The sequence below is a fragment of the Siniperca chuatsi genome, linkage group LG17 (genome assembly GCF_020085105.1).
Source record: "Siniperca chuatsi isolate FFG_IHB_CAS linkage group LG17, ASM2008510v1, whole genome shotgun sequence".
Taxonomy (NCBI): Eukaryota; Metazoa; Chordata; class Actinopteri; order Centrarchiformes; family Sinipercidae; genus Siniperca; species Siniperca chuatsi.
In genome coordinates, this window is record NC_058058.1 from 6,763,753 (window position 1) to 6,784,964 (window position 21,212).

Sequence of the window (21,212 nt, forward strand, 5' to 3'; positions counted from 1 at the left end):
AAAAGGACAAATGCAAATGTGAATGAGGGAAATAAAGACAACTCTGTATATTAGAGTTAATTTTCCCTTTGCTTTTTTTGCTGTAAGTTTTTCCCCCTTTTCTGTTACAAAGATCAATTTAAGCTTTTATTTTGAGTATTTTATTTTCCTTTCCCATTCTAAATTTAAAGGCCCTGCACATTCATGCAGAGATGTTTTACTTTGGCTGATTAGATGTCTTCTCGGGACTGTTAGAGTGGGAAATACCACAGCTTTATCATTATTATAACCCATTTCTGCTTTAAATTGGAGTCATTTTTTTAAAGTAATATTTTTTAGGTTTTTACATTTCAGGTTTTTCCATTTTTACTGCCCATATTAAAATAAGTATCCATATTCAATTAAATATCCACTTTTTTACTTAAGTATCAAAAGTAAAAGTACTCATTATGCAAAAAATTGTCCTATTTGATAGTGTTTTATTTATTATTTTATATATGATTAAGTCTTGCAAACCTCAAAATCTGTTGTTGCAGTTTTTTGTTTTTAATTAAAATCAACCTGTTTAAAAATGCTCTAGGAAGGAATTGATGCATCTTGAAAGAAGAAAGTATAATGCAGTATAAGGCTAATCTGGAATTATGAAAAATTTAATTTTAGAAAAAATACTAGATTTTGTCACTTTTTAAAAACAAAATAAGACATGCAAATGACTGAAATTACTCAACAATCAGATTTTGTGCACTGAAAAATGCGTCATATTTTGCAAACTGTTCATATGCTTTGAAAGTAAAATCTTAGTATGCAAAATAACTAGTTAACGTCAGGTGTCGAAACAATGTAGTTAAGTATAAAGTACAATATTTCCCTGGTGGGGTATAAGTATAAAGTAGCAGAAAAATTAAATACCATTAATATTGTACTTCAGTACTTGAGTAAATGTAACACGCACATAAACGGTTTATCTGACGTGAAACTTACGCACGGAGTATAAATATGCGCAAATATGGCGCACCGTGTGTCTCCCTGGCGACGAAGCGGAACCGGAAATACGGAGGAGAGATGGCGATGCACAGAATGAATTATGTGAGAATCAAACAGTCCGTGTAGCTGTTCCAGCTCTTAATTTTGAGATTTTTGTGTATATTTAGCTCAGATATCTTCTACTTGTTCATTTTGGCTTGTTAAGGTAAGATAACCCGCCCCTCTGTGTTCCGGTCAGGCTGTAGAGTTTAGCCAGTTAGCTAGAATATTAGCTCAAAACAACGCTGGCTACACACACACAAAACAGATAATGGGTGCGCTTGATTTTATACACTGGCAGCCCCGAGCCGTCTTTGTTCAGTCATATTCCCACTCTTCTCGCTGACAGTTGATAAACCCCGCCCACTCGGGACTACATATTATCAGATTAAAACGCCCACTACAGAACATCAAACTACCATTAATTAGTAATGTTAGCTAACTAGCTGCATAAGTAGCTAACTATCTAGGTAGTATAGCTTTGATGTACATGGGCGGTTGTATACTTAATGTGCTTCTATAACCACTTTATAACAGAACGTGAAAGCAAGACAGTGATATATGTACAGAAAACATACTGAAGCTAGCCATGTGTTTTCAATGAGGAAATGTTAGCAACAAAAATTATTTTGTAATCAGTAATGGAAGAGGTTTCTTTGCAAATAAAGATAGCCTTACCTTAATGTAAATATACACCATTACAATAAAAATAAAAATTGTATTCAGGTACAAGCGCAGAAGTATTAACAGCAAAATGTACTTAAAGTACCAAAAGTAAAAGTACTCATTACGCAGAATGGCCCATTTCAGAATAATGTACATTATATTATTCATTATAAATAATGATACATTATTTGTTAGCATCACTTTCATGTTGCAGCTGTCAAAGGTAGAGCTAATTTGAACAACTTTATATACTGCTGGCCTGTGCTGGGTATTTTACAGTAATCTATACGTCATGATTTATTAGTTAATTATATTTTGTGTTAATAATCTGGATCTGCAAAGTGACCAGTCACTATAGCACAAAAGTACACTATTTCCTTCTGAGATGCAGTAGAGTAAAAGTATAAAGAAGCATAAACTGGAAATACTCAAGTAAAGTACAAGTACCTCAAAATTGTACAGTACTTGAGTAAACGTGCTTAGTTACATTCCACCACTGGCAAATGTGATATGCATTCATCCTTGATTCACTGTTTTGTTCCACGACACTTGCTTGATACATTCTTGCTGACAGAGCTTTCAATTAGTCGAAATCCAACTTATATCCTTTACTGTAGGTCACTGTGATGTCTTAAAAGATTAAACAAAATTTAAAATCTTTGTCACTGTTCACCAGGGGAGGATGAGTGCGGAGGCGGCAGACCGGGTAGCTGCTGTGACCAGCAGTCGGCCCAGCACGCCTCCTCAGACTTCCTGGTTTGAGTTCCTCCTGGACGGCAGCCTACTGGAGAAACACCTGCAGAAGTCAAACCCAGGTCAGCTCAGCATTACTTATGACTTACATTTATTATACAGTGCCTTATGGTAGATTTGTTTGATTGATTATTTGATGGTCTCTTAATCAAATAAACTAAGATAATAATTTATAGCTCATTTAAAGCTTTTAGATAGCTGAGTAATACTGATTCTCCTCCTTCAATAAACATCTAGACTGTTTTAACTGCGATACAACTTATTCCCCTTTTATATCAGTGAGTTGAACATGGCTAAAAATGTATGTACTCATGACACGGACAAGTATTTTAAATATCTATATGTCATGCCTTGTGTTAGGTTATGGCATACAAATTCTTTGTTGTGCATTTATTATATAAAATGTATAAATGTTTTCACTCTGCTTAAGTTCAGAGAAATAAAAACAACTGTGTTTTGCACAATAACTGTCCTTTAAAGGAACATTCACTTCGAAATAAATTTTGGCGATGTTCATTTTGTTGTTTTATGCTGAATTTTTCTCCTGTGGGTAACAGGCCAAACGTGAACAACGTGACACCATATTGTGATATTTGCAGCGCATCTAGAATGAAAGTTTTATATCAAAAATGTTGTTGGCTGTCAAAATCATAATGATATATATATACTTGAGGTTTTGGTGCCTTTTTTGTCAGAATCACAGAGCAGAGGCTGTCACTCTCTCTGTTCCTGAAGCATTTCTGGGAAATTTAATAAATTATATCCTGATGAAGAAAGTTAATGAAAAGTGGGTCTACCATAAAAATTAATTATGGCATATAGTAAATTTATGAAATGGAACAGCATTCAAGGTTGGATGCATTTATTACATGAGTGTTTTGAGTGGACACCTCGAATGAATTAATAAAATGCTTATTAATGTGTGTATGTGTGTCCGTGTATGTTTCCATAGACCCGACACCAGTGCAGCTGATCATCCAGTTCCTGGAGCAGGCGTCCAAGCCCTCCGTGAACGAGCAGAATCAAGTGCAGCCTCCAGCAGACAACCGCAGGAACCGCACCCTGAAGCTGCTGGCACTGAAAGTAGCTGCGCACATGAAGTGGGATCTGGATGTTCTTGAGAAAGGGTGAGTGTGCGTGAAAGGCTCTTTAAACTTATAATGTGAAGGAACTCAGTGTAACTTTTCATGCTTTTTTAAGCTTGTCTACCTTGCATTTAAGTCAGTTCAGCGGGTATGAAAGGGTTTCAGGGTTGCAGAAAGTTGTCATATTGTAGAGGACAATGCAATCCTTCTTTTTAGTAAATGTCTGAAATTTGAGGTTGCAGGTTTTCACCCAATCATGCCTGAGGATTTGTGTCTTTCTGTTATTTTGACCTTTTTAAATTATGCAAAAGTAATATTTCAACATTTTGGAAGGGTGACTACCTAATTACCTTTAACAGAAAGACAGAATTATGAAGTTTCTAGCAAAGCAAAGTTGAAAATCTCTCAGAATGTCTTACACGTAATAATTGTAATAATCAGATCATTACGTCATGTAATGATTTATCCTTCTTCCCTGCCAGCTTGACCATTCCAGTATTAAATATGTTACTGAACGAGCTCCTTTGTGTGAGCAAAGTGCCACCAGGTGTTAAACATGTGGACCTGGACCTGTCCACTCTGCCTCCTACTACGGCCATGGCTGTCGTCATATACAACCGCTGGTGAGTAAGATCCACTAGGAAAACACACAAAACTCACTGAGGTCAGACGCACCAGCTGAAGTAGTAAGAGAGCCTGGCTAGTCCACTGTGGTCGGCAGTTCAAATTTTTCTATCCTGATCCTGTCTCAGAGTGAAGTATTACAACTTAGAAATGGACTTAGTGAGTGCATCTGAACATTTATTGATTTTTAGCAATTTCATTCACATTAGTCATAAAGAATAAATGTAGATGAAAGGAAGAAACTGCTTAAATAATAAGAATAACAAAGAATCTTGTGTCTTTCAAAGGGCCATCAGAACCATCGTGCTGAGCAGCTTTCCAGAGAAACAGACCAAACCGGGACCTCACCAGATGAACATGTAAATTCTGCTCCTTCCTTGCTGTTAACACCCTCTGATTTGGAACAAGCTTAAGTTGTTTACAGAACAAATAAACTTACTCATGCTTGATCTTACAAATGGCAACGTCCAGGCCCAGTTTCACTTACAGTTTAAAAAATAAATCCAAATAGCGCTCAGTTATTTAAGTGCTCAGTTTGAATGGCATCGAGAAGATACTGAGTTATTGTCTTGTGGCCTCTCCTAGGTTAAGTATTGTGCAGCAGGAGAAAGAGATGACGGAAAACATTCTTGCTGTGGTGAGTTAACATGTTTTTTGATGTATTAAGTAGAAATCCTCAAATGCTGTAATGAAATATACTTTCTCAAACTATTGCTGATATTAATAAACATGTTATACACATTTTAGATGTATTTGCCAGATAGCTTTGATTTTGTAAAGGTTTGGATAAACGACATTTCATTATATCACCTTTCCCTGTCCACTGTCTAAGAAATTGTCTAGTAGGTTAAATGAAATGTACTTTCTTCTCATGCCCTCAGCTGAAAGAGCAGGCAACCGACTCCATCAGTGTCCTGGAACGAGCTCTGCGGCTGAAGAAAGACTTCTACGTTCACACCCTGAGGACTCTGGACCTGCTGGCTGCTGATGCTGCTGCCAACGGAGAGACCGAGTCCTCGACTGCAGGGCTTCGCATCAGTGCCGATGAGCTGCACTGTCAGGTTAGTGGACAACACAGTGTTGTCTTGCTCAGATAATTTTAGGCTTCGATCACTCTGAGTACAATTCATCCAGATTACATACAATTAGATGAACTTTATTGGTCTCTCGAGGGAGCAACTGGGGAATTTGATTTTATTTTAACTGTAAAACATACTTTTATATTGAATCTACAGACAAAAATAAGTGGAAACAAATGTTCAAAATGTAACTCAAAATGTAGTTTCAGTCGAAATGAATTGAATGTCTAGTGTGTTGAATCCAAAACTGGTCTAATTTGTATTTTGTGTTTCAGGTGCATTATGATCTGGGAGGTATTTTCTTCCAGCAAGGATGCACAGACCAGCCAGCCTATCAGAAAGCCCGGGATCACTTCAGACAGACTAAGGAACTGTTAAAGAAGGTATATCTACCTGAAATGGCTTACATGAAGTTACAATGCTGTCCTAGAATGACAACAGTCTGGCTCCAACGACGTTTGTGGATCTCAACAAGTTCTTTATATTTTTCAGTTGGACTCGACTGTCCATGTTCACCTGGATGAGAAACGTCTGGCTGGCTACTGGGACGCCTGCAAAGCTTTGACTGAAGACTGTGACCCCTCAGACTCCCAGACCACCCACTACGATCAGATCAACAGCCTGATCCGGGCGCACAACTACCAGGTCAGAGAAGACGCTGCAGTGAAAGTAAAGCTAAAGATTTGTTTTATAAAAATACACTTGGGACTACATAATGAGTAATGTGGCATGTCATAAGGCTCCAGCTGTAAACTGAAGGTAAATGAGAGATACCAGAAGGATGTAAATCATGTGTAGTACTTTATATTATGTAAATATGTTAATAAATTCCACGTCCTCTCTCTGACAGGCTGTCATTGAAGCCTTTATCAAAGACAACGTGTCCCGCAGTTTGCCAAACCACTTCAGACGGTCTGTTCTCAGGGAGTTCCTGTACAAAGTCCAACAAGGGTGAGACCACAATTCAATCCAAAATGAAAGCTAATGTCAAACATAACATACTGCAGTGTGACAAAACCTTTATATATATGATATGCACTGACACAAGGTACCTCTTGCAGTGTATTCACAGATAGATATCACAGACTGGTGATTATAGAACAGAGTACTTGCATTTCCTCTGATATTCTGCAGTCAGAATGTAGTTTATAGTGCAGACAGTTCAGCTGGATTTTTAATAAATCTGCATATCCACAAACAACTTATTTCCAACACGCTGCAGGGAATCGAGCCTGGATGAGGTTTGCCACAAGCTGTGTGTTTGCAACGCTGTCCGAGATGCTTTGGAAGGAGAAGTCCTCAGTGTGCGTTTTCAGCAGCTCCTCCTCAAGCCCAGTAAAAGGATGGTGGACTTCATTTTAGAGGTACTCACCTTCTTATGTCTCAAATAAGTGTGTGTCATTTGAGATTCTTGCAGGAGTAATTAATGCTTGGGACATCCTAGAGCTGCAACTGATAAATGTACAAACCTCGGCACATACAAAGGATGTCTCAGATTTAAGTCTGACTGATGCATCCATCTTTCCTTCACTCTGTGATATCCACTATTAAATAAAGCTCAGATTACCTTAAATGATGCAAATAGGCTGTACAATCCCTTATCCCAACTGGTGGCAGTGAAGCTGCGAGGCTTCTGATTATGGAAAAGAGGTTTGTTGGAGTTTTATGAAAATTGGCAGAGGTGAGGATTCATTGTTATTGAACATTATCTATTGAAGTTAAAAATTGTATTTTCATAATGAAAACTAACAGGCATGATTTGTAGGAAATCAGTTTCCTCTGATCGTATAAGCTGTGCTGAGGTATGAGGAGTTCAATGTGTAACTGGGACTGACCTGAGTTTTTTCATGATGGTTAAATTGAAAGCTTTTGCACATTTGAATCCAATTTTCTTTGTCCTGCAGGTGTGCACACTTTCGCTGGAAAAGGAGCGTCCGTCTGAGACATCCAGAAGAAACATGGGCAATTTCATGAAGTGAGTGACAGCAGAGTCGGGGTCACTTTACTTTCCAAGTACAACAAATGTAGAGGAGGTTTCTTGATATTTATTTAGTCTAAAGGAATAGAATAGCCTACAGCTGGCTACAATGCAGATCACTGTGCAGTATCTTCTTCACAGTCTGCACGAGCATTAAACGGCACTGATTTGACATAAAACTGTTAACGTACCCAAATCATTAAATCATCTTTTAAATGAGACCATTCTTGTCCCGCAGGACTCTGAGTGAAAGCTTGGAGGAGCTGTCTCTGCTGTTTGTGGTGTCGTCTCATAAGCTCTTCATGGAGCTGTTGAAGGAGGAGGAGAGGAAGGTCCTGGCGGAGCAGATGAGGAAGAGATCGGCCACAATCAACCTTAGCGCCAAGCCTCTGCCTTCTTTCTATGACATTCCAGGTAGAGATTTTCTTATACATACTATTCACTGACATCCAATTTATCCGTTTGTTGTCTGTCAAACTGCTCGTTATCAACAGGAAAGCTCCCTCCAGCAATTGACATATTATTGCTCAGTGGTATGTTTCAGTCTCTTGTGACTTTGTGAATTTTGGTTCATTCCTCCACAGCTTCGGCGAGTGTGAACATTGGACAGCTGGAGCAGCAGCTCATCCTTTCGCTGGAGCCGCGCAGGATTAGACAGATCCTCATCGAACTCCACGGCATGGCTGAACGACCCTTCTGGAGGGTCAACAGTAAGGTCAGAGGTCAACGAACTGATACTGGAAGAGAAATAAAAAGTGCTGATATCAGAGACATTCAGGATTTTGTATTTTACATTTATATATTAGATATCTATAATACCATTCCTATTAAGAGTAACTTACAATATAAACAATGTGATTCACTTAGATTCACACATTGCCAAAAATTATACACTGAAATACTTAAAATACCACTTTCCATTTGTGTGCACAGTGGGAAGTTCCTCCAGACTACATTAACGTGATCCTCAGCATTAAAGACAACCTGACAAAGGACCTGGTTTATATCCTCATGGCCAAAGGACTCCACTGCATATCAATAAAGGTGTGCTTACATGATCAGTGCTCGGAAATGTAACTTGGAAAGAAACACTTTTTCTGGTTATGCACAGTTTCAGGCTCATAATTATCCATTATCCTATAATTATGCATCAAAATGGAAAAAGTTAATGATTGGTGAAAAATGTTTGAGTTCTCTGTCTTGAGGCATTGTGGACTTCTTTATTCCATAGGATCCAAAACGTGGAATAAGCTTGTTCAACAGTTCCAGGCAGTGAGAATCAGTTAAATACTTGGATTGTGTTTTCCTGTTGTCTCAGGACTTTGCCCATGCACGGCAGCTTTTCTCTGCCTGCCTGGAGCTTGTTACCGAGTTCTCTCCGAAGCTGAGGCAGGTGATGCTGAATGAGATGCTGCTGCTGGAGGTCCGTGCCCACGAGACGATGGCGGCCGAAGGCTGCAAGGAGCGACCGCCCCCCGACCTGGTCAGCAGGGTCCGAGGATACCTGGAGATGAGGATTCACGGTGAGTCGATGGAAACACTGTGAAGTTGTTACCTGGTCTTTACCCACCTGAAATACGTTTTTCATTTTCTGATGTAGGGCTGTGTGGTAAAACCCCGTCACTCTGGTGCTGCAAGCTTAGAATTATTTGGCAAAAGAAATATTTAAGACACTTCTGGATGCACTTTAACATTAAGATTGTACCCTATCTCTGTGAGTAACATCACAACATGCTCACTATAGATTAATACTGCAGTTTAATAAGAGATAATTCATAAAGTTTGGACGTTTAGAGAACACAAAATGTAACACACCTGCTCTATCCATAATTTTGTTTGTACATTAGACTGTTTCTGATATTTTAATGCTTCTCTCACCAACCTAAATCACTGTAAACAGCATCAGCACCTGTTTTTCAGATGCACTAAATTACAGGATGTCCTTGTCTTTGTCTCCAGATCTGCCCCTGCGTCAGGTGGTAGGAGAGGAATGTGTCGCCTTCATGTTGAACTGGAGAGAGAACGATTACCTGACTCTGCAGGTGCCACCATCTCTGGTCATGAACAACCCATACATCAAGGTAAAAAGTCTATTTTCAAGCCCATTACTGCCTCATTGTAGCTGTTACATAGATGTTATTATTGTCTCTTACACTTGATTTCACCAATACATTGTTCCAAGAAGCCCATAACATTTCTGTAGGTTATGAAATAAGATGTCTTCCGCTATTTTATTTTTCCGCTATCATGTTAATGTTGACTTCACTGGGCTACTGCAAAAACTTTGTATGCTCTGTAATGGTACAGGTGTTTTGAGCTCACTGAATTCCTAACATCTTAAGATTTTCAATAAAGTTGATTGATCAAATGCAACTTAGCCAGCTGCAATAAGAGCCACAGCATGACAACCTGTATCTGCTTGTTGCACTACTTCATTTAAAGATACACCAATCGATATTTCTACATTAATGAACATGTGTAATGTGGAAGGTGTCACTTCCTTCAGCTCACTGTTTTTGGTTTTCTGTCCCACAACTTTACTGTTCTTGTTCACTTTCACTGCTCTCATCAGTCTGCTGTTTTCAGCAAAAAAAAGCTCTGATAAACCTACTGTATGTGACCTGTCCAGCACCAGACAACAGAGACAATTGGCAACTAGCTGGTGAACATAGTGGAGCATATATCAGCTAAAGAGCCTGATATTTCCCTCAGGAGTTGGTGGAGCTCAAAACAGAGTTAAAAGTAGAGTGAATATTGGACTTACATTTGCCAAGTGGACAGAAACAAGTCTCCAAATTCATAGTAATGTTCCTTCATGTGTGCTTGATGTGTAAATAAGCAACTGTTTCGACTTTATAAGGTGATAAAATGTCAATGTTGTGCATACAGCTTCTTGCGCTGCCCCCAAGTGGCCGAAAAAATCAGTTATTGCAGGTTCAAGCTGTATGATTCGTATATTGAGAGACAAACTCAGTGTCATTTAATACATGTACCACTGTAGAAATAGTCTAACAGTAAATATTCTTGAAGTATTGTACATCTTACACGTTCCCATAATTCAGTTGGACATATTTGTACCTTTGGAAACACTGGGATCTCCATGAGAGATCAAAACAAAGCTTTGTAGGTTTGAACAAAGGGTTTCTGATGATTGATCTTCCACTGGGTCCGGGATGGTTGACACAAACGGGACCGCTGTGGTTTTCACTTGTTCAGTTCGTCCCCTCTGTTTCCTTCTGATAGCTCGGTCAGCTCCTGGCTTCAACATGCAAAGAGCTCCCAGGTCCTAAAGAGAGTCGGCGCACAGCCAAGGAGCTGTGGGATGTGGTGGTGCAGATCTGCAGCGTGTCCATCCAACACAAGAGGAACAACGACGGCAGAGTGGGCCTCATTAAACACAGAGAGTCCTCCATGGGCATCCTGCACCGGTGCGCTGCAAACATGCCTGCTACCACTTAAGATTTGATGGTGTTTACAATTATATGCTATATATAAACATACACAGGTGAAAGAGTCATGCTCATTCTGGTATATTTTCATTGTCTAACCCATTTAGGAGCAAATTCATCACTTTCATTAAGAAACTTAGAGTAAGTATCCAATAAGCCAAACTTACACCCGCTGTAGATATATTAAAGTTTCATTAGATGAGGCGCTGTTGATGCAAAGTAACGAGTTTTTATCTTACTTCTCACAGGAGCCGTTGGTGCTGACAACTCTCATCTCACTGTTTGTGAGGCTCCACAGCATAGTGCGGGTATGTCTCTAATTTCAGTGGTTAGACTGTTGAATTATCCACTGTAGAGTCTCACACAGGCTGTGTGGTAGTTATCTAACAGCAAAACAAGGGGAAATAAACAGTTTGCTAAAATGGCTTTAATGTTGCAGCAATGTACAAATGCTGTGGTGTGCTGGTAGGTTTTGCTGCAGTTTCAGTCTGAACGCTTAAAAGTTGTTCTCTGCACTACTTACCACAATCAACTCATTCTCTCATGGGTAACCAACAGTTTTCTCTTTCTTTAGGATGATATCGTAAATGAAGTGACAGCAGAACACCTCACCATCTGGCCATCTACTCTTCCAAAGTAAGAACATTTTCTTTCTTAATTAAATGTTTACGATTTCTTAAACCAAGCCACTAAATGTGTGTGTGTGTGTGTGTGTGTGTGGGAGCAGCATACAGGCAGTAGATGTGGAAGCTGTGGCTGTGACGGTCAAAGAGCTGGTGTCCTATGCCCTCACCCTGAATCCTAATAACCAGTCGTGGCTCATCACACAGGCCGATATCTACTTTGGTAAGAAACGCAGCGGCAACACTGTAAAGTCAGAGAACACTTTAATGATTCAATACAACCTTTGTTTTTCTCTGGTGACATCTACAGTCAGAAAGCGTTTCATCAGTGAATTTAGTTGAGGTTCCAGTTTCTAAAATGCTCACCAATGGATTTAAGCAAACTAGGGTTAAATAGCAGTTGCAAAAAATCTTTGTTTTTGTATTAAACTGTTTGGAGAACCAGATGCGTCTGGCTTACGACACCAGGAATGACGGAAGGCATGAATCACTGAATTTAAGTACATTTTGTAGGGTTTGTAGTGATTGTTTCTCTCTGTGGCAAACACCAAACATGCTGCTGAATTGGCTACAACAGTTCAGGTAAAGTATAAACACAGTGTTAACCCAGATGTCTGAGTTCGACTAAAGCCTTCTTCTTCATCTCCCTCCGTTTGTAGTGACCAATCTGTACTCTGCTGCGCTGAACCTTTACCTCCAGGCTGGAGCTGTGTGCTCGGACTTCTTCACCAAAGCTGTGCCCCCTGATGTCTACACTGACCAGGTAGATCACACAGGTTACTCATAATTGTTTTGATAAAACATTACACCTACGTTCACAATGAAGAGCTCTTCAGCGGCTGTTGGCAACAATAAATATTAAGTTTTCTCTCACTGACAATTTGATATAATTTTTGATCAAATTCAGAGCAATTTAAAATTTTTCTACAGTTGAATAATTACAAATTACTAAAATATACTACATATTTTATGAGCAAATTACAATAATGTAAAAAAGATAGAAACTTAACATACTTAGTCACCTGTAATTTGCAGTTTCCACTGTTGTACTCATTAAAATGACTCAAACCTAATTACACACTGACTGTTGTTTGCAGGTCCTGAAGAGGATGATCAAGTGCTGTTCAATGATGAACTGCCACACACAGGTCAGAGATCAATCCAGTTGCCCCCTTTTTAAATTTTTTTAATTAATTGCACCTACTAATCACAAGTCTCTCTCAATGTCCTGATAGTAAAATTGTTTAATTAGTGGACAGTTTGTTTCCTGCGTCAGTGTTTGTGAAAATGTCAAAGTATTAGTGATGTCCAGGTGTGATTGAATAAATACCTTTCAGGTTTTATTACACTTTCAGCATCATGTTAAATGTTTATTTTCACATCCTGCTTGCTTTGATTGTTCAGTGTTAAACTAGGTTGTCTCGCATTCTCATTAGGTTGCCGTTCTCTGTCAGTTTCTTCGAGAGGTGGATTACATGACGGCATTTAAAGCTCTTCAAGAACAGAACAGGTATGGCACGCCATGACACACCCAACAGCGAAGACCAACAGCACTACTCCGAACATCTCTTACATCTTCTTCTGTCCCCACAGTCACGATGCCATGGACTCATTCTACGACTACATCTGGGACGTCACTATCCTGGAATTCCTCACCCGTATCCTTTCTGTTATTGATGTTTTGATTCATGATTGCAAATACAGACCTTCAGAGAAGTGGCTTATATCGTTCCCCTGTCAATTCACCTTTTGCAAAAACTAAGTCATGCAAATAACATTTTGTTTAACTTTGTTTTTCCCACACTTGTCACCGTGTCTCTTTTGGGGCCCTCATACACACTTTAAAGAAACACGCTTAACTACAGTGTCTGTCATTAATTTCCTTCCTTGACTGTGCGTTCAGATATTCACCACAAACGGGGCGAGACTGAGAAGAGACAAATAGCGGTAAGTAGGTCAGTCCCCACAGTTAACATCAGGGTTAAAACAAACTGCTGTTCTACTTTTTAAAAAACAAATCTATCATGTTTAAAATTAACAGTAGCTTGTTTTCCTTTTGATAACCAACCAAAATGGAAATTTTTCATGGAGGGAAGAAAGTATTTAACATTATGAAAATGCATTTTTCCAGATAGTCCACTGGGTTATTAAATAGTTAGTAATATTCCTCAGCTCGTAATTCATCAAATTTGGTTTTAGTGTTCATTACAGTAACATTAACCCAGTAAGCATTCATTTGGTGATTAGGAGCTTGAAACACATCTAGGTTGAAAAGTCTGTTTTCCCATGTCTGTTTTGTATAAACCTTGTTTCAATAGCAGTTTGAATATATTTAGAATCTGCTTCAGTCTTAAAATGTTGTTGAAACGGGTTATGTGCATCATAGACATCAAAAACTCAACTTTTCAACCAAATCAAGCCAAATTTTAACCTGCATATCTCTTAAGTAAGTCTATGCTTACTGAGAGGCTGCATCAGTTTCCTAACTCTGCTTTTCCTCAGATAAAAGCGATCGGACAGTCCGAGCTGAACACCAGTAACCCCGAGGAAGTGCTGCAGCTGGCTGCACAGAAAAGGAAGAAGAGATTCCTGCAAGCGATGGCCAAACTGTATTTCTAGGACACATGTGAACCACTGTTAAACTTTTGGGGGGGAATGTATATTTTATTTTGGGGTAGAAAATAAACTTCTAAATAAATACAGTTGCTCATTTGTACACTTGTAGTAATTAGGAATTAATTCTTTTAAAAAACAAACATCATTGCCCTGAGTTACACAAACAATGGCTTGGTTATAACAGCATGGTAAAGCTAACTGACAAACACTCATGAACTAAAGAGACTGCACTTTATTTAGCCAGCGCTTTCTGACGCATGGCTTTCATCAGGGTTCATGAAAAAGTGCATACTCGTACATCAGTGTTTCCAAGTTACCTTTTGCACTTAGTTTAGAGATTAGACGACAGGTGAAGTAGCAGCTGTACACTCAACTGCTTTTCAACAGAATCCATTTTAAAAACAATTTAATTTCCACTGACCCTAAAGCAGTGTTAAAGATTTCATCTGTTGACCGTACTTAATGCTACAAAAGTAAACAATTGCACATCACTTTCAGTAATAGAAAGTCATTTCCTACAAAATGACACATACAGCAAACATCACACTTTAAAAAAACTAAACATTTTTCCTTTCTGAAGCAAAAGCACCCACTTGCTAAAAACAGCTAAAAATCAAGCATAAAGCTTTGGCCAAGATTCACGAGTCTTTAAAATACAGGCACATTACCCTGGATAGTGCATTCAGTGACAAATTTCATTCATGTCAGCAGGCGTGAAATAAACTCCCGTCCAGAATCAGTATCGCTGTTAACGGCCTTTCCCCCCCACTGGATAGGAGCAGTCTCCAGTTAAGACTTGGCCTTTGCGGAAACTTAACCCTGTGCTCTTTGGTCACACTCACTTCAGAGTCTTCCTCTTGGAGTTCAGTGTGTGCAGGTTTTTTCTGTGCTGTTGGGAGGAGTGGGAAACTGGCTCTTTACCTCCTTTTGACTGGCGTTCTCCTAAAATAAAAAAGGACAGGATGAAAGTCAGAAAACAGTGATGAAGTAGCATCAATGAATATTTAAGAATATAAATATTTCTTGAGCTTTGATGTTAAATGATACAGCGCACTAAAAATTGGTCCTACATCTGCAGAGCAGCCTTGTATGTACAAAAGGCAACTAAGCTTAAAACTGCAGCAGTCAGCTAATGAATACAGTGCCTCACAAAAATGACATCTTGTCTATTTATTTTGGGACGTGACGACAAATGTTTCAGCCTGTCCTACACCTTAATTAGTGCAGTTACAATCCAGTTAACACAAACCACAACTAAAAAGGTTTTCACACCATAAGGACTAGAGCTGGAACTAACCATTACTTTCATTAATTAATCTGAGTATTTTCTGAGAAAAATATCCTTCCCATTTTTTGAGTTCAAGGTCATGTCTTGTGTGCACACTGACAAAAAAAATAAAAAATAAAATTTCATACGTTCAGACAGTGTCCTGTGTGCAGCAGTTAACCTATACAGCTTCTCTATATTTTTCATTAAGGAGCGGCTTTGTGGGGAAAATGTTTGGGCGGTGAGAGAGAGAGCTTGAAAGCAGCTGTATTATTATTATAGCTTTAACTATTATGTCTAACACAGCTGCCATGAGGCTTTGACAGCATGCCAGTGGCAAAGAATCATACTTTAAATCATCTATATTACCTTTAACTTTCCTCTCTTTACTCTTTAGTTGTTTGGGAGAGGTGCACTTACAATTTTTGATAACATTTAGCTCTTGTTTCTAAGGAGGTTAAATGCATTTAGTGTAAATCGCTTGAACAAAAGCATCAGCCAAATTAATATAATGCAACATCCCAACAAGTAGAACAAGAAAATACTAACCAGCATGGTCATGTAATCTGTGTGCGTCTGGATGTTGTGTCTGTCTTCCGTCTTTATTCTGGTCAAATCCCTCATTGTTGCTCTGCCAAAACAACCCACAGATTCCACAAAGGGGGCCATCCAGTTAACACACAGGTGGATGGCGTCTTTCGACAGACCTGAACAGACAAAAAACAACACGTTTACATGCATCGAGTAACCTCGCTGTGGGGTCACACTGTGTTTCAGGTCATGATTTAAAAAAAAACAACAAAAAACAAAAAACCAACAACAACCCTGAAATGCTAAAATATATTAGTCGTGATATTGACACTTCAACTATCAAATATTGAGATTTTTGATTGAGTTAAATAAATACCATAATACACACAGAGCCTCAGCTCTTTCTGGTCCATTTCTCATCCTGTTATTAGGTTCAAAAATACAGATTTTTCCATTTATATCTACATTTCCGTACACGTAATAATCCCAAATCTTACCTGAAACTTTTTCTACTGTTTCCTGCTGAATGAAATGGCACAGGACTGAGGCGGCCAACACTCGATACTGGAAGTCCAAAGAGTTTATGTTGAGGATACACAGGTCTAAAAGCTAGAAAAAAAAAAATCAAAAAGAAAGAAAAGAAACAGCACTTGACATTAGTCATGAGCTAGGCTTAAGCTAATGAAAGAAACTAAATCTTATATCTATCGCTATATCCACACACACACACACAATTTGTTTCTTTGGTTTAAGTTGGGAGACATAACTAGGTGACTGTATCATTACCAAGTAGGGAACAAGTACTGACACATTTGTTTACTTTGGTATGATATAGTAAGATGAGAGAAAGCTCTGATGGGATACCATTGATATCATGGTAGTAGGGTCTTACAACAGAATGAAATCCAATAAAAAACAGCCCTGAAAGAAAAGCCCTTTGTGAAATGTTAGTTTTCTTGTGACTAGCAGTTTTTAACACAGCTTTGAGAGAGAGGCTTGTGTCAGTATGTATGCTTAAAAAAAGATGAATCCCATCTAAACACCTACACGTGTCATTTGTATGTAAGTGTCCTGTGGAAACTGCGGCTCCAGCAGGTCAGAGTTGGTGTTCATCGATGCCATCTGGAAGTAAAGCTTCAGCCACGACACGGCTGTTTCAGGACAAAGGTTCCAACTTAGTGCCTGTAAAACGTGTAAATAAAGTAGAATTACTTTAAAATTAAAGCCTTCTTATCGATTATTAATGAAGAATAATGAGTCAAAATGTGGCTATACTTGTGATAGTATTACCTTCAAAATTATTAACTCCATTTGAAGAATCTCGTCTTCATAGTAGGTCCCTGCAGTCACATAGGCCATCTGTGAGAGCTTTGGAGGACAGGCTTCCTACAAGGAAAGAAAATATAACTCAAAAACTTCACCAAGCACAGTTATATGCATTAGAAATGTGTCTGTGTGGACTGCTGCCATCAAGCAAATAAAACCTCAGGTTCAATGAGCCTGTTAAACAAATATAAAAAAGGTTTCTCAACTGGCTGCTGGCTGTTTTGTACCAGAGGTGACGTGTGAAATGTGGAAAGTCTTGAAAGTGCTGAAAGTGATGTGTTGTTTAAGTGCAAGTTGAAGGCGTCTCTTGTCAAAGTGCTGCACCGTTTACTTTAGAATGATCTGACCTGACCCCTCCCCATTGTTCCTTACCTCCATCTTTGCTGCTATAAAAAGACAGGTTATCCCAATGAGCTGCAGCATGCTCTTTTCAATGTTGTTCTGGGTCAACATGAACCGGTCAAAGTAGTCCTGTGCCAGGTAGAACGTCTGCCGGTGAAGAGTATAGGACTCACTCACCTGGTAAAACCAATGACAAAACAAATGTTGGCAAACCTTTTTTTGATGAGGATCAAAATTTAAGTGATTATGTGACTTAATTTTGTCTCAGTTTTCCCCCTTTATTTTTAGTTCAACTTATGAAAATGCATGAAAAATATTAAGATAATAAATGTGGCTTGTGCAAAATATCTAAAACCTGATGGATGTATATAGGTCAAACATGAAATAACTAATTTTGTTGTGGTAGTCACAGGTTAATCTAGAGTTTTTTTTATACTGCTACTATTTTACACACAATAGTTGTAAAATCATCAACAATACCCAGAAATCTGAAAGACAAATGTTAAACTTAAAAAGGTCCAGTGTGTAACATTTGAGGATCTATTGGCAGAAAGGGAATACAATATTTATAAGTATGTTTTCATTTGTGTATAATCACCTGAAAATAAGAATCGTTGTGTTTGTTACCTTAGAATAAGCCGTTTATGGTAAACGGACTGTACTAGTTCTAGTCTTTCTGACTACTCAAAGCACTTCAACTACATATCACATTCACCCCAATTCAGATGGGACTTTACTTTGATGGCAGACCTGCTCATCAAAGTAACTAAGCATTCACACACACGTTTGCACAGCCCTCGGGAGCTATTTGGGGTTCAGTGTCTTGCCCAACGACACTTCGACATGGGCTGGGGGAAGCCAGGATCAAACCGCCAACCTTCCGATTGGTGGATCACCCGCTCTACCACTAAGCCACAGTCGCCCCTTTATAGCTACAGAGGGAGCGGGTCCCCTTCCACGGAGGTCGCCATGTTGCACCACTGTGTTTCTACAGTAGCCCAGAACGGACAAACCAATCACTGGCTCTAAAAAGGGCCGTTCGTGTTTTTCGAGGCCACTGTAGTTTCTCTTACATGTTTGAAGGGGAGGGTGCAGTGAGCAGTATTCAAATGGTTGCAAACTGCAATTTCAATGCTAGATGTCACTAAATCCAACACACTGGACCTTTAAAAGCAAGGATGAATGTTTAACTGTAACAAATATTTTAAGGTGCATTTTTAAAAAAAAAAAGAAACTTATTTAGTTGAAGGATAGAAACAATTACTTATTGAAGCATGCGCAACATAAATTTGGAGATGCAGTTGAAGACGCACCTCAATCAACCAGTCGAGGAGGATTGATCTCATTCTGGGTTGTATACTGGGGTGCTTCTGCATGAAGCTCTTGCTGTGTGTGTAATTCTGCTCCCTGCCGACCATCTTCTGCCATACATCTTCAGAAGATCCCCATCTGTAACATGCAGACACATAAGAGTTGCAATGATTAGTCGATTAATCAATTGAAAAGAAAATTAGTAAATTAGTAAGTCATTTTTAAAGTAAAAACTGAACATACATTTGATTGTTCCTGTTTCTTAAAATGTGAGAATATGAGCGTTTTTCCTGGTCTTACATTATAGTAAATTGAGTGTCTTTGGGTTTTGGACTGTTGGTCAGACAAAACAAGACATCTGATGACGTCACCTTGTCCTCTAGGGATATTGTGATGGGCTGTTTTCTGACATTTTGTAGACCAGATAAATACTCGAGAAAATAATTGAGAGATTAATCGATAATGAAAATAATCTTTAGTTGGAGTCTTACAGAGAAACATGTATATTAAACTGTCTGGCAAAGGATATCAGGAAGTGATAACTGTGAGTCAAACCATGGCTGAATAATGTAAGATAATCACCCAAGATGAGGAAGAGGTGACGGCCGAACCAAGGAATCCCCTGAAGTGAGAACTGCTGGTTCATCACAGCCGACCGTGACTCCCTTCTCACGAGTCTCTAAGAGAATACAAGGCTTGGCGACACCTTCAAGTACCAGCTGGTTCTGAAATGGAAATGAGAAAATTGAATGCAACATGTGTTGTTTATAAACAAAATCTACAGCACAGACAGGATATTTCTGTTGCGACATACGTTTTTGTTTTGTTGTTTTTTGCTTTCCCCTTGGCATCAGGGGTGGTAATACAGGTCAATGGGATGACCTCAGTTGGGGTTTTGGGGGTGGGAAGGGTAGGGGCACTTTGTAACATTATTATTTGACTTTTTTTGTTCTATTTCTGAAGATACTTTTTTTAAAGAAAGAAAAGAGTGCACAGGTTTATTTATTTATCCATTTTGTGCACTTGAACAGACTTGGCTATGCCTGTGCAAAACCAATAAAAAGAATATTATAAAAAGAAAACAAAAGGTACATACCTTCTCGCACTGCAGCTTTGACAGGGGCTGAACCTTTTTTCTGTTGCTTTGCTGAAAAGACAAGTTGTCTGTCAGACCATTGAGACAATGCTCGATTATATAATCACTAGTTAAAGCTAAACAGTACAATCTTAAATAAATGGTTTGTTAGGACTCTTACCTTAGTGACTTTGCCTTTCTGCCCTGGAGCATTTTCAGATCTTTTCTGCAGGCGACCACTGCAAAGACATCAAACTGAACTCAACATGGAGCTGGAGATTTGACAACAGCCCAACAACCAATCAAAATACAACAACAACAACAATAATAATAATAATAAAAAAACAAAAAGCAGGTCAATACCTTTGTCTAGTCATGGCTGTTTCTGCTTCTGTCTGTAAAAAAGGGAACAATTTAGAAGCTTAAGTTAAACCAGGAAGTCTAACATGGAAATGGTAAACGGTAACAACCAGCTGTAGCTATCTTGGCTTGCACAAAACATACTTTCATGCAAAACACACAAACCCGCATTATTTCCGGAATATTTATCGTGCCAAATATTATCATACGCGCCAACATTATTAATGAGCGCGTAAAAAGGGACAATTCTGCAGCCACCACCCGCGAAACAAAACGTTGCTGGATGCTAAAACCTTAATCTGAGGCGCTTTAGATCACTTGCATGAAACAAAACACCAATTAACAGCACAAAGAGACATACAGTGAAGGCCCCCAAAAGCTAAAACTGCTCCCTTACTGCAGCAACAACACGGAGGCCCTGGGAGGACATTTTGTGCCAAGTACCACTGATAAAATGTTTTGAATTCAACACTATCGGACGGTCATTAATTATTAAACTATTCATCCGTTATGGTTTATTTTATCATTTCCATGCCATGGCCAGCTGGTTTAATCATGATTCAGATGCATTTTCATTTAACCGAAATAGGAACAGACTACAAATAGGACTCAAAAACTTTAGTTTACTCATTTAAGCTCAGAAGATGCAAACTCTGCTTCCTCACCTGAAGCACAAGTTTCTAAAACATTCTCCACTGTAAAGCAGGCAACTTGTATCTGGCTACTGTTAGCTAACTTTGACGCTAGCTTGCTAGCTAGCTAGCTAAACACAGACACTCGGGACTACGAGCTCGACAACGACCGAGTTTACAAACGTACCAGCAAAATAACAAACAAACTTCTGCTTGAATTGAAGCATACGATTTCGCACCTGCACACATACTGACTTAGGAATGATTCAGAACTGTAAAGGTAAAACTACTGAGCTACAGACACTTGCTAACTCTACAGAAACCCTAACGTCTGCAGCTTACCCTTCTCGGTTCCGAGCCCAAATTAAACTAGTTTCCAATTGGCGCTGGCGCCAACAAATGTGTGTTTGCGGCACATTGCGCATGTGTATAAAGACTGCCAACCCTAAACCATAACCGGAGGTTAAATGAGGTTAATTTACAGGTGAGTCGC

General features: G+C 38.9%; 2 protein-coding genes across 7 annotated transcripts; one reads left to right on the forward strand and one right to left on the reverse strand.

The window, feature by feature from the left end:
- Positions 1-964: 964 nt before the first annotated feature.
- Positions 965-13,975, forward strand: ints8 (integrator complex subunit 8). Of its 3 annotated transcripts, none has more exons than XM_044172807.1 (28): positions 965-1,065; positions 2,345-2,483; positions 3,374-3,548; positions 3,989-4,129; positions 4,418-4,489; positions 4,716-4,767; positions 5,012-5,191; positions 5,485-5,592; positions 5,702-5,854; positions 6,060-6,160; positions 6,432-6,573; positions 7,114-7,184; positions 7,426-7,601; positions 7,772-7,902; positions 8,121-8,231; positions 8,506-8,710; positions 9,147-9,268; positions 10,431-10,615; positions 10,744-10,777; positions 10,885-10,944; positions 11,211-11,272; positions 11,364-11,482; positions 11,919-12,022; positions 12,357-12,407; positions 12,696-12,769; positions 12,853-12,917; positions 13,163-13,214; positions 13,762-13,975. In XM_044172807.1, exons 1-28 carry the CDS (start codon positions 976-978, stop codon positions 13,763-13,765), a joined length of 2,979 nt encoding a protein of 992 aa, XP_044028742.1. In that variant the 5' UTR covers positions 965-975; the 3' UTR covers positions 13,766-13,975. The 3 variants fall into 3 exon arrangements, with proteins under 3 accessions (XP_044028742.1, XP_044028740.1, XP_044028741.1); XM_044172805.1 differs by having other exon boundaries at positions 966-1,065; positions 13,163-13,206; XM_044172806.1 differs by having other exon boundaries at positions 1,013-1,168; positions 13,163-13,206.
- On the reverse strand, positions 13,897-21,160 carry ccne2 (cyclin E2). Of its 4 annotated transcripts, none has more exons than XM_044172820.1 (12): positions 21,062-21,160; positions 20,091-20,122; positions 19,909-19,966; positions 19,749-19,799; positions 19,235-19,377; positions 18,655-18,790; positions 17,372-17,518; positions 16,964-17,059; positions 16,721-16,855; positions 16,171-16,282; positions 15,692-15,849; positions 13,897-14,817 (listed from the first exon to the last, which is right to left on the reverse strand). In XM_044172820.1, exons 2-12 carry the CDS (start codon positions 20,102-20,104, stop codon positions 14,740-14,742), a joined length of 1,128 nt encoding a protein of 375 aa, XP_044028755.1. In that variant the 5' UTR covers positions 20,105-20,122; positions 21,062-21,160; the 3' UTR covers positions 13,897-14,739. The 4 variants fall into 4 exon arrangements, with proteins under 4 accessions (XP_044028755.1, XP_044028756.1, XP_044028754.1 ...); XM_044172821.1 differs by lacking the exon at positions 21,062-21,160 and adding an exon at positions 20,959-21,056; XM_044172819.1 differs by lacking the exon at positions 21,062-21,160 and adding an exon at positions 20,907-21,055.
- Between the last annotated feature and the right edge of the window lie 52 nt (positions 21,161-21,212).

What these genes read in the sequence shown, in the direction of transcription:
- ints8 (XM_044172805.1), top strand. Translation starts at nt 976, where the DNA reads ATGCGCAAATATGGCGCACCGTGTGTCTCCCTGGCGACGAAGCGGAAC. An exon ending in GGACCTCACCAGATGAACAT is followed by an intron (nt 4,490 to 4,715) that starts GTAAATTCTGCT and finishes GGCCTCTCCTAG; the next exon opens with GTTAAGTATTGTGCAGCAGG. An exon ending in CTTTCATTAAGAAACTTAGA is followed by an intron (nt 10,778 to 10,884) that starts GTAAGTATCCAA and finishes TACTTCTCACAG; the next exon opens with GAGCCGTTGGTGCTGACAAC.
- ccne2 (XM_044172820.1), bottom strand. An exon ending in TCCTCGACTGGTTGATTGAG is followed by an intron (nt 17,519 to 18,654) that starts GTGCGTCTTCAA and finishes TGGTTTTACCAG; the next exon opens with GTGAGTGAGTCCTATACTCT. An exon ending in CAGATTACATGACCATGCTG is followed by an intron (nt 14,818 to 15,691) that starts GTTAGTATTTTC and finishes TTTTTATTTTAG; the next exon opens with GAGAACGCCAGTCAAAAGGA.